General features: G+C 42.3%; 1 protein-coding gene across 1 annotated transcript; it reads right to left on the bottom strand.

Moving 5' to 3' along the window:
• Positions 1-248: 248 nt before the first annotated feature.
• kiaa0895l lies at positions 249-10,686 on the bottom strand. The gene is made up of 7 exons (XM_030724521.1): positions 10,514-10,686; positions 9,061-9,824; positions 8,826-8,969; positions 8,450-8,582; positions 7,266-7,571; positions 4,625-4,722; positions 249-2,440 (listed from the first exon to the last, which is right to left on the bottom strand). The coding sequence occupies exons 2-7, from the start codon at positions 9,781-9,783 to the stop codon at positions 2,279-2,281; spliced, it is 1,566 nt and encodes a 521-aa protein (XP_030580381.1). The 5' UTR covers positions 9,784-9,824; positions 10,514-10,686; the 3' UTR covers positions 249-2,278.
• Positions 10,687-11,920: the final 1,234 nt, after the last annotated feature.

Below are 11,920 nucleotides of genomic sequence, written 5' to 3'. Positions count from 1 at the left end.
ATCCAGCAGCCCACTGGTCCCAACAATCAGAAACAGACTTCATGAGGGTGGTCTGAGGACCTCATGTCCTCTAGTGGACCCTGTGCTCACTTCCCAGCGCCATGGAGTCCAATTGGCATTTGTCATAGAATACCAGAATTGGTAGGTCCACCACTGGTGGGTGAGAGCAGTGAGGTGAGAGCAGGTTCACCCTGAGCGCACGTGACAGATGTGAAAGCATCTGGCAAAGCTGTGGAGAACGTGGTGCATATCCATGGAGGGAAGCACAGACCTCTACAGGCTAGGCAACGGCAAACTGCCTGCCATTAGGGATCAGGATGAAATCCTTGAGCCCACTGTCAGACCCTACGCTGGTGCAGTGGGTCCTGGGTTCCAATGCCCAGCCTCGTGTGGTGACAGTATGATACCACTGACTAGCCCCCATGCTCGCCTGACCAAACTCCAACAGAACACCTCTGGGACTTTATGTTTCAGGCCATCTGATGCTGCCAGACTGCACCTCATACTGTCCAAGAGCTCAGTGATGCCCTGGTCCAGATCTGGGAGGAGATCCCCCAGGACATCATCCGTCATCTCATTAGGAGCATGCCCTGACATCAGGCATGCATACAAGCACATAGGTGCCACACAAACTACTGAACACCATTTTGAGTTGCTGCAATGAAATGTTGGCAAAATTGACTAGTCTACTGCATAATTTTTTCACTTTGATTTTTGGGATGTCTTTGAATTCAGCCCTCTGCTGGTTTGTAATTTTCATTTCTATCAAACAAGGTGGCATCTTTTTGTTTCTAACACATTACCGAGTCCATATCAGTGTAGATATCCAGCATGATTTTTTTCTCTCATTTAGATCTGATGCGTTTACAAAGTGTTCCTTGAATTATTTTTTGAGCAGTATAGACAATCTGTAAGCAGCTATAATTGGTTTGCTCCTTGGCTATGGGAGTAATGATGAGTCCTTAAGGTAGTTAGCTACCTCACATGAAATGTCACTGACTTTCCATTGAAAATGAAACCTACAAAATGTAGTGCGCAAAAAGGGTTTGAAACATGGTATAAAAGATGGGCGTGGCTATTGTGACAACAGTTGGTTTCTGAATTTTAATTTTGAAGCCTTGATTTGAGCCCTTCCACCGTTGCCATCTTGGTAACAATAAACCTGAATATGACCAGTAGTGGTGGGTCTGACTTTGAAACCCACATCCTCATTTAATTTTTCTGTCCAGGAAGCTACGTCCATGTTTATACTGTCTATGGCTTGAAATGACTTTAATGTACTGAAAGCTAGACTTATAAGTCTGACAGGTTACTGATAAACTATTTTTGGCCACCCAGAGCTCAGGGGAGGAGTTTACCAAACAGTCATTGGCCTTTTTTAACAGATCAGACAGAACCAGGTTAACGGTTTGCCCCGCTCTGCTCTTTTCTCCATCTACATGTTGACCACAAAGACATGAGAGTAACTGCAAGGAATTTAATAAAGGTAAGCATCCCAAAACTATTCCTTCAGTGTTGCAAAGGACAATTTGGTTGTTGTGCAGTGTAGGGGGTGGGGGGCTCTCAGGGACAGGTCACATCACAGTAGCATACTGATAATCAAAGACCACCAAGGGCACTGTTAAGACAGTGATAACACAGTTGATTATCTTCTTAATAACACTGATATTTTAATTCTCCCTCGGGGGGAGTTCAAACTCAGAGAGTCTGCTGGCACTTGATATCTTTAAGATTCGTGGTCTCAGTTTTAAAATGTTGTGTCCTTGGTGTCTTCTTTTTAAAATGCAAATGATCTAAGGCATAAAACAATGTAATCTAAAAAAGAAGGTATAAAGCTAATACCGGAAACATTCAGTCTGTTCTCTCCAAGTAAAAAAAAAAAAAAAAAATAAAAAAACTTAAATAACTGCATAAATAAAGCATGTGATTATGAACGTTTCTGTGATTATGTACGAGTCTACATATATAATGATTACATTGTAAAGTTGCAGTACTGAGGTAACTTCATAGTAGGAGTAAAGGTGGTGGTGGTGGTGGTGGGGGGGGGCGCACTTAAACTGTACTTGGCTCTGTGGAAAAGCCACACAAACATGCATTAGACACAAGTGAAATGTAGATAGGAGGTGTTAATGTGTAACGTCCCTTTTGTTCATGTTGTTCAAGTTTTAAGAAAAATCGCTCAAATAAAGCATCAGTAATACTTTAAGGAACACTCAGGCCATCACATGACACAGTCTGAAGATCCTACAGTGCTTCTTCTTGGCTTTGGCCGGGACGGTCAGGGTAGAAGGTGTTGCAGAGTTGAATCGTCAAGCTCATTGACGGTGACGATGTGGTCCAGATGTTGAAGGTACCGCTCCTGGTCTCGCATGAAGTGTGGGATTCTGGTCCTGGGGAGCACTGCCAGATGTCGCAGCCTCTCCACATCTTCATAAGACACCTACGGATGTGAAGGAAGAAAAGATTCATGGACTCATGGACTGTCCAAACTTGGAAAACCTTGCACCCACACATTTTCCAACATGTACACTGCGTTTCAAATTATTATCTAAATGATTTTTTTTTTTTTCTCAAAAATAAAAAAACTCAAAATGCACTGTTCCAAATTATTATGCACAACAGAGTTTCAAAAGATTTTACAGGTTGTAAAGACCTGAAAATGGTCATTTGTTGAATTTGCAGCATTGGGGAGGGGGGGGGGGGGTATCACATTTACTAAAATCAAAACGCTAGAATAGCCTCCCAGAGCTGCTGTGTCGATGTCAACTGCCTCCCACCCTCGTAGATCTTTTGCTTGAGGATACTCCAAGGGTTCCCAATAGGGTTGAGGTCAGAGGAGGGTGGGGGCCACACCATAGGTTTCTTTCCTTTTATGCCCACAGCGGCCAATGACACAGAGGTATTTTGCTGCATGAGATGGTGCATTGTCATGACATATATGATTTTGCCACAGAAGGCTCGGTTCATCTTTTTGTACCATGGAGGAAAGTGGTCAGTCAGAAACTATATATACTTTGCCGAGGTCATTTTCATACCTTCAGGGCCCTAAACATCTTACCAGCTACTTTCTTAATCTGATAAATTTGTCTGTCAGAAACCTCCCTCATTAAGCCTTTATCGGCACAAACCTGTCTGTGCTCTGAATCAGCCACAAATCTCTTCACAGTACGATGATCACTCTAAGTTTTTGTGAAATATCAAATGTTTTCATACCGTGTCCAAAGCAGCAGAGAGATCTGTTTTCATTCCCATACTGCTTGAAACCTGTGGCCTGTGGAAGGTCCTTAAGTAGATTTCCTTTAATTGGGCTCACCTGGCAACCTAATTATCACAGGTGTCTGAGACTGATTTCAGTGATCCAAAGAGCCCCGAAACACACCACCATCCATGAGTTTAACTGAACAACACAAAATTAAATCTTCATGACACAATGTGCATAATAATTTGGAACACAGTGTATTTATCTCTTCTTATGGAAGCTGTTTTCAACATCACCATCTCAGTGTTTGAACTAGAGGTGGCGAGTGAAGAGGGCACCTGACTAAGAAACTGAGGGACACTTGAGGCTTGTATGCTAGTAACATGTCAATCACATGGTAAAGCATACTCTGCTTATCCCATTTTGAATCTAATAATGATCATAATTTACAAAACGAACACTATTCAGTAAGACTTGAAACTAATGACTAAGCCCATAAACCTATCATTAAAGTGTTTACTGAGGTCATAGATTAATGTAGCTGGAGTGTCGCTGTCCCACAGACATACATATATACATATACACCAGCATCACTGTCCTCAGTGAAGCAAGTTTTACACTGCAATTTGCACCTGCCCACATGGAAAAGCCTGTGGCCTCTTTCAGCTCCCTGCCACAAAGCAAAAATGGTTCACGAATAGTTTGAGGAGCACAACAACAAGTTTGAGGTGTTGACATGGCTTTCAAATTCCCCAGATCTCAATCCAATCAAACATCTGTGGGATGTGCTGGACAAACAGCTCAGATCCATGGAGGCCCCACCTCACAAATTACAGGACATAAAGAATCTGTTGCTAACATCTTGGTGCAGATACCACAGCACACTTTCAGGGTTCTAGTAGAGTCTATGCCTCGATGGGTCAGGGCTGTTTTGGTACCAAAAGGGGGACCAACAAATATTAGGCAGGAGGTCATAATGTTATGACTGATTAGTGTATAATTTGATCCTGTGGGAATTAGAGAAAATCCGAAATAAATTCACATTTGTGCACCCAATTCTTGTGTTTTAAAGTCATTAAAGATGTATGCTGTACAATCATTCTAGCCTGGAAAAAGAACAGGTCAAAGAAATCATTAAAAGCCCAACATTACAGGACATTCATGCTCATGCTGAATGTAAACTTCTCACTACAGAGTCTGTACAGTTGTAAAAGGCAGAGACTGTACGTACATCTCATCTGTTTCCCTTTTTTCAATTGCAATCATATTTGTGATTCATTTTAATACCTCTAAACTAGCATCAACATGACTTAAATGTTATTTTTACAAAGAGAGAAAATTTTACCAACCTATTCTGGCCTGTAAACGCACCGCTGACCTTTGTACTGATAATGAAGTCTGTTATTTGTGGCTACTGTAACTGACCTTGCCTAAAGAAGTCAACATCTTGAAGTCGATGGCCCTTCGATGCCGAAGAATCCGAAGAATCCCATCCAGATACACCTGATCTTTGCTGAAGCAACCTGAGACAGAAATACACAAAAATAAAAATAAATGCTACAGATGACATCTCTGAGTTCAGTTTGATTTACTCACTCAAGTTCAGCTGACACTTCTGACTGTTCAGTTCGTTAACCCAACGAGCAGAGGAGCTTTTAAAATGATGTTTACAAAAATTTAAACACCCTGCAGATACTCACATGTCTAACATTAAAAATTTTTTTACAACATGTATTATGAAGGGTTCATAATGAAAAAAAGCAGAGCGGAAATAAACACAAGTGGGAGCATTTTGACAGGGTAGTGCTGAACCAGTTGCTATCCCTGTTGGCCCAGCAATGCCATAATAAGTAGAAAAGATTGGCACTTTGTCCAAAGCACTTTGGGTGCTCATGTAGAGCAGAAAAGTACAATATAAGAACCAGGGTTATTATAGTTAACGAAAACGAACGAAATAATGAAAATTGAAATTGAAAAAACACTGTCGTTAACTGAAATAAATAAAAACTAAAAAGGAAAAAACGATAACTAACTAAAACTGGAGCTGTTGTTAATCTGCTGCACTGATGCTGAACTTTATTGGGAGTTTCTGGAGCTTGAAAAAGGCGACTGGACTTCTTTTTGTTTCTTGAAGACGTTTCACCTCTCATCCGAAAGGCTTCTTCAGTTCTCAACCAAATGGTGGAGAGACCCAGGTATTTAAACCCCTGTGGGCGTAGTATGTTTTTCTTTGTTTCTCCCTGTTGATGTTCATGTGTGTCCTTAATATTACACACATTTAGCACACAATGCTGCTGTCTGTGAACAGTTGGTTGTTGAACATATTTCTTAAAAACGGTATCTTTTGTTGAGTTTTTATTACACAAGAGTTACTCTTGTACCTTGAATCTTGCACCTGACAAAGTATGAAAAATTAAAACTAATAAAAACGAGCAAAACCACTCTGAAAACTAATTAAAACTAACAGAATTAAAGGAAATAAAGTCAAAACTAACTAAACCTAAACGATAATGTAAAATCCAGAATTATTATAACCCTGATAAGAACCAGTCCATTTATCATTTACAGAAAGGGGCCATGTGGAGGTTACACCTATGGCCTGAGATCAGCATTTTAAGTGCTACATTCTACCGTTCCCAGCTTCTTCATATTGTTCATTATATGCTTCCTGGTTAATACCAACTGATGAAGACACTAGAACTGAACTGCAAGCATTATTTGTACAAGTCCATTAGTGATATTAGCCTTTGTATTGATCAGGCAACTTCTGGAATGCACTAGAAATTCATTTTAATGCATTATTTGATAGCCATTTAAATACAATTTGTGAGCCCTTTATAGTTACAGCTGTGCAATCTTTTGCAATTAAATAAAAAATATCTGTTAGAATTCATTCTTTAGTAAGTCACTAAAGGTTTTGGGTGCAGTTATAGATCATACACTAGCATGTGTCAGTTCTAAGACCAAGACGGACCACTGAACTGTTTTTAAATACTTGGTCTTATGGAGTCAAAATCCTTTGTATTTCATAAATACAGACTTACTAAAGCCTGAAATTTTCTGTCAGTCCATTTCTCTATTTTGCTCCATATTAGAAGTATTGTTTTCAAAACTACTGTCAGTCCTTCTATGATGCTTTTGGTTTTCTAATATTTTTCTTTATTTGGCAATTCCCAGAAATTTGAGCTAACGCCCACCCAGGATCAAACTTTGACAGTTCCTTTTGTTCCTGCAGTGCAGACACACAAAAAGCTTTAAGACCTTTACAAAGGACCCTGCGGTCCAAACATATCTTTAGAGTTGGAAATACTTAAATACTAAAGTCTCGTTTGCCAAGTTTGTAGCATTTTTAAGACGTCCTTTTATAGACAATTAAGACCTTAATTTTGTTGTGAATGAATTCAAGAATTTTTAAGGTATGACATCGTCACCATCATCATCATCATCATCATCCTCAGATATCATCATTCAAAATCTCGGCTTCACTACTTAAGACTTTTATGGGGTATTAAAATTTTCAGAAATGTTATTTTAATAATATCTACATATTATTTCATTTGCACATATTTCCAAAACTGAAATCTGAACATTTATTAAAGTTCAGGTTCACAATTCTCATTTTAACTTGCCAAAATATTAGTGAAAAAACACTGATATTAATGAACCCAAACAAACCCTCCAACACAGCCCGTCAGGATCCAGACTGGAATCCAGCCGGAGCTTTGGTGTATGTGAGTGCATTCATACTGACATGTCTCCAGCTGATGACCTACGTCAAGTTAACTGATTAGTTTTTTGGATTACAGAAGGTTTATGTTTGGATACGCACGTTTTTAAAATTAGAAATATTAGAATAAATTAGACTTTTTCCCAGCAGTCTGAAAAAAGTGCCTGCTATGGAAAAAAATAATCAAAAGTTGATCATTGCATGGAATCATAAACCTAGACTGTTTTTCATTGTATTTGTATTTTACAGGTATACCTAATAAAATGGCTCCTATGTCTATAAATTTTGTGTGTGTGTGTGTGTGTGTGTGTGTGTGTGTGTGTGTCTGTGCTCGCTCACCAGGCTGTGAGGTGTCCGTCTGTCCCCTCTTGGCCCGCAGGCAGTACTCCCAGCGGACGTCCGGGTCCTGGACGAAGCGTGCTATGTGGCTGAAGAGCTGGCTGAAGCTCATGCTGGTGGCGTGGTACACCGTATAGTAGAGCAGAGCCGCGCGCCACAGGTAGGGCTGTTTCCGTAGCAGCACGCTGTGCAGGCTGGCCAGGCCCTCCTCTGTGGGATTGGCTGGTTTAAGTCCAAACTGCTTCCTGCCTTCTGTGGTGGCCCAAGGCTGCATGCTGTTGTTCACACCTCGCAGATAATGCGTGCCTGAGGGGAAGAAAACAGCCCCAAGTCAATCAAAGGGACTGCAGTCACTTTGCTGCCCCTCCATGCCTGTCTACACATGCTTGACATTGTTTTTTTAAAACACTGACATTAACACGCCTTTGAGACACAGCACAGCAGGTTCTTATCTATATCACATATTATGATGTCATCATATTGCCCAGCAACCACCTAAAAATGGGCTAAATTGATCCATCTGTAGTTTTTATGCACTTATTACATCTTATAAAAGCATTGCATCAATTCAAATTCATGACAATAAGATGTAATTTACATCCACAAAACTTTCAACATTTCATATATATATTATGTCTTCATATTGTCTAGCAGCCACCTAACAATGGACTAAAAATCACTAATCAAACTGTACTATAACATGTACTATTAAATTGAACTAATGCAGATGCAGATTCACTTCTGCTTGCACTGTCCAATGTAAATCTACACCTTTGCACAGACTTTGTATGTAATTGCACTAAGAGAAAAATTTCCTTTGTGAAACACCATAATAGCTATATTTTGACATATATATTTGTAGCCGGCTGTAAACACGTTTTTATGTGCTGTAACGCGGGGCATTTTAACACAGGAGTCTTTGGGGATCGACTCACTTTTGTGGCCATTCTTGGAACTGCAGCTTTTGAGAATTTAGCCCCATTTTCATTATTCTGCCCTGGGAGTTGCCACTTGGACTTCAGCTGATTTGACTGGAGGTTTTATAAGCAATAAGCCATGCCAAGGATAATTAATACTAATAAATAATTACCTCTTTGTTTGCATATTGCTGTACCGTGATAGCTAAAACTAACATATAAACAGGGAAAGACTCATACAAAGCTTCTTTATTAATATCTGCTCACCAATCTCGTGCCTCAGCATCCCCTCCAACCAGTGCTGTCGAGCTCCAGAGAGGTTGATGGTCAGAGTAGGACGACAGCTTTCCACCACCATCACAGCCTGAGATAGCAGTTCATCAGACAGACGCACAACAACCTGGAGACACAAACACGGGCAAAATCATCATGTCCAGCAGGATTTTAGTCGTCCACTCCTTTGTGGAAAGTGGTTCAGTTGAACTGTACCCAAAGCAGGATCAGAAGGACCAAACACACTATCAGAAGATCAATCATCATCACGCTTTGTTCTAACAATGAGAAACAAGTTAAAGCTAATATATAAAATAAGTCTCACCTGCTGTGATATACGAAGCATGTTCATCATGGCTACTACACTTACCTCCCCCACACAGCCTTCTTTCTGCAGGTATTTGCGCACAGCAGCCCAGACCTGACTTTTCGGAAGCACACTGCCACCTGTCACCTCCTCAAAGTTCTCATAGGAGCCAAACTTCCTCAGGACACACTCCATGATCCCAACTGCCTGCAGTTAAACACATCATCATCATCATCATCATCATCATCAACATCATGAGCTCGGATGCCGACTTATAGACTATTTGATTATGACACACCTGTTCAAGGAAGAGGCCTGAGCCCTCTCTGTACTTGTCCAACACGGTCCTGGGTTCGGGCTGCGCATACTCAAACTGAGGCTCATACTTGTAGTCGGACTGGAAGAAAGCCTGCTTCTCCTGCTCCAGGTTAAGAGGTCTAAGGGCAACAAGCAGACAGGGCTTGGCGGCCGTAGGGAGTGTTGAACCACCCACCCCTTTAGCTATGTGAGGGAGGGATGTGGCGGGACGCATTTGCCCCTTGCTGGCACGTAGCCCCAGGGAGTAGTTTACAGAGCAGGTGCTTTCACTGCGGCGCATCCAGCTGCTCACTCCCAGGCTGGGGCTGGTCAGACTGCGAGCCGGGGGTGAGGGGACAGCTGTACCGCTGCGCCAAGGAGGCTGCAGGATCCTCCGGTCCCCCATTTGCTCCTGAGACCCTCTCATGCGCTCGGACGTCACCTCCAAGCTGAGGGGCCGTCGGAGCAGCGGTCTGGGTGCAGTGCCACATTTTGATGATGATAATGACGACCTTCTCTGTACCACCTGGCTGTTGCTCGTTGGGGCTGGGAGTCCATTGTAAAACACCTTCTCCCTTCTGGTGACACCACACCTTTTAGCCTTTGCAGCAGAGCTGCTTACAGTTTTGGGTGGATCTGTTCGAACATCTGTTTCCACCAGATCCCCGACACGTCTTTCACCCTCAACCTGATCCATGAAGACTGCACCCAAGTCCAACACCATCACCACGGCAGCTGCGCCTCAGGCTGCACCTCGCTCCAGCCCTGCTGACAGAACAGCAAGATTAACATACACTGCTCATTTTAGATTTTCAGATTTATTCAGCTGTATTCAACCTTATAAGAAAACCTTTATCGGAACAATTACAACACAGTGCCATAAAACCATGCGGCAAGACTCAAAACATATAAATCCAAATGTATGGCAAAAATATGATTTTTAAACATTAAAAAAAAAAGTTTCTCAAGTAATTTCCATATTTTATTCCTAAGGGCCAATAAACCAAACAGACAACCACTGGGCTGTAAAACAATATGGAACATTATAAGTCATATTTCTGTTTACTACTGTCCATATATGTTTAAACTCCTTTAATGAGGGTCTCCAGTTTCTTCGTTAAGATTAATGAATGTGACGTGTGTGCTGCTTACTGTTCATGTTCCTGGGTGTGAAAGGAGAGGCTGTCATTAGAGTTCATACACAAAAAAACAAAGGAGTCTAAACAGCAGAGCTCAACACAGCTCCTCCTACAATAAAACTCTATAACCTTCACTTGTGATAAGAGCGCAGCATTTTAATTTAAGCTTCTCCGCGGAGTTAGCTGCCATGAGAGTTTCACAGCACCGTTTCTTAGTGGAGCAAGACAAAAACCAAATCAGTTCACAGCAAGCCTTTCCTGCGAAAAGCCCTTTAACTACCCAAAGACATAAAAACAAGTCAAACAAATACTAACCAAGCGGCCAGTCCCGGGACTTCTGCGGAGGATTTGGAAATTTCAACCTTTCCGTTCGCTCATCCCGGCGGCAGCTCCACGGAGCCGGAGTGGAGCTTTCTTCTGTCGGTGTGTGATAATAATGATATGCGGATAGCGGTTCAGTGAGGAGCGGGGCCTGAGGCGGCTGCCTGGGCCGGCCAGGAAGCGGCGGTTGAGTTGGAAGATATGACGCGTCACGCCCGGGTACGCCGTGCACTACGCTCCCCTGCGTCAGTACGTACATAGAGGAGACGGATGGGAACATGATGGGAATGTGATTCCATAGAAAAATTACCTTTCAAACAAGCAGTTCAACAAACAGGCACCATTAGCATGGACCTGATCTACAAAGCAAAAGTTCTCTGCATACTGAACAACAAAGGTGTTAAACAAAAAACCTGCTGCTTATCCATAAACTGTATAGAAAAGATGGACACAACCAAGCCTCTTTCCCACCAACAGGGTTCCGGTGCCGGTGCCTTAATTTGAACCGTTAGGCGGGTTTTCCACCGCGGACGCACTCGGTGCTCGGCCAAAAAACGGGTTCAATTCCGGCCCCGCAAGCTAGCTGGTCTTGAACCAAGAACGCGTGACTCTGCCATCTCAACATCAAGTTTTCTACCATATTACATGTGTATTACATGAGAAAAGCAAAGCGATTTTCACGGCTGTGAGTTAGGTTGGGCTTTGTATCAGTTCATATCACAGATGAAAGGACACAAAGTGCGTACTTGTCGTCTTGCTCTAATCGCTGTCTGTGTTTACCTCTGTGCTGCACACAAATGCTGCAGTAGTTTGGTTTGGACCGTAAAATGTATTTGCAGCACAAGAAAGGGGAGCGTGTTCTCCCATGTTTGTGCGCTTCGGCTTTCGTGTCCAGACAAGGACTCGCCCACACTCATGCGTAAAGGAGCAGTTCACAGAAATGCGGTGGAAACGTGGGCCCGTTCTTAAGCGTTTCGCCGGTTCATTAGGAACAGCATGAGCACTGGCACGCGAACCAACTCCTCGGCGGTGGGAAAGTAGCACCACTGTGCCATCACTGTCAGTGATGATGGTTAGGCAGTTTCATAAATATAATATTACATGTAAATTCCTAAAGTAGATGATAATTAAAAACATGTTGAATATGCAGTACAGTGACTTCAAGGTTTTATCCATCCATCCATCCATCCATCCATCCATCCATCCATCCATCCATCCATTCATCCATCCATCCATCCATCCATCCATCCATCCATCCATCCATTCTCTTCTGTTTATCCTTTTGAGGGTCAACTTTTGAGGGGGCTGGAGCCTAACCCAGCAGTCATAGGGCGAGAGGCGAGGTACAGCCTGTAGAGGTCACCAGTCTGTTGCAGGGCTAACACAGAGAGACAGACAACC

The sequence above is a fragment of the Archocentrus centrarchus genome, unplaced genomic scaffold (genome assembly GCF_007364275.1).
Source record: "Archocentrus centrarchus isolate MPI-CPG fArcCen1 unplaced genomic scaffold, fArcCen1 scaffold_37_ctg1, whole genome shotgun sequence".
NCBI lineage: Eukaryota > Metazoa > Chordata > Actinopteri > Cichliformes > Cichlidae > Archocentrus > Archocentrus centrarchus.
This window is presented reverse-complemented; position numbering and strand designations above follow the sequence as displayed.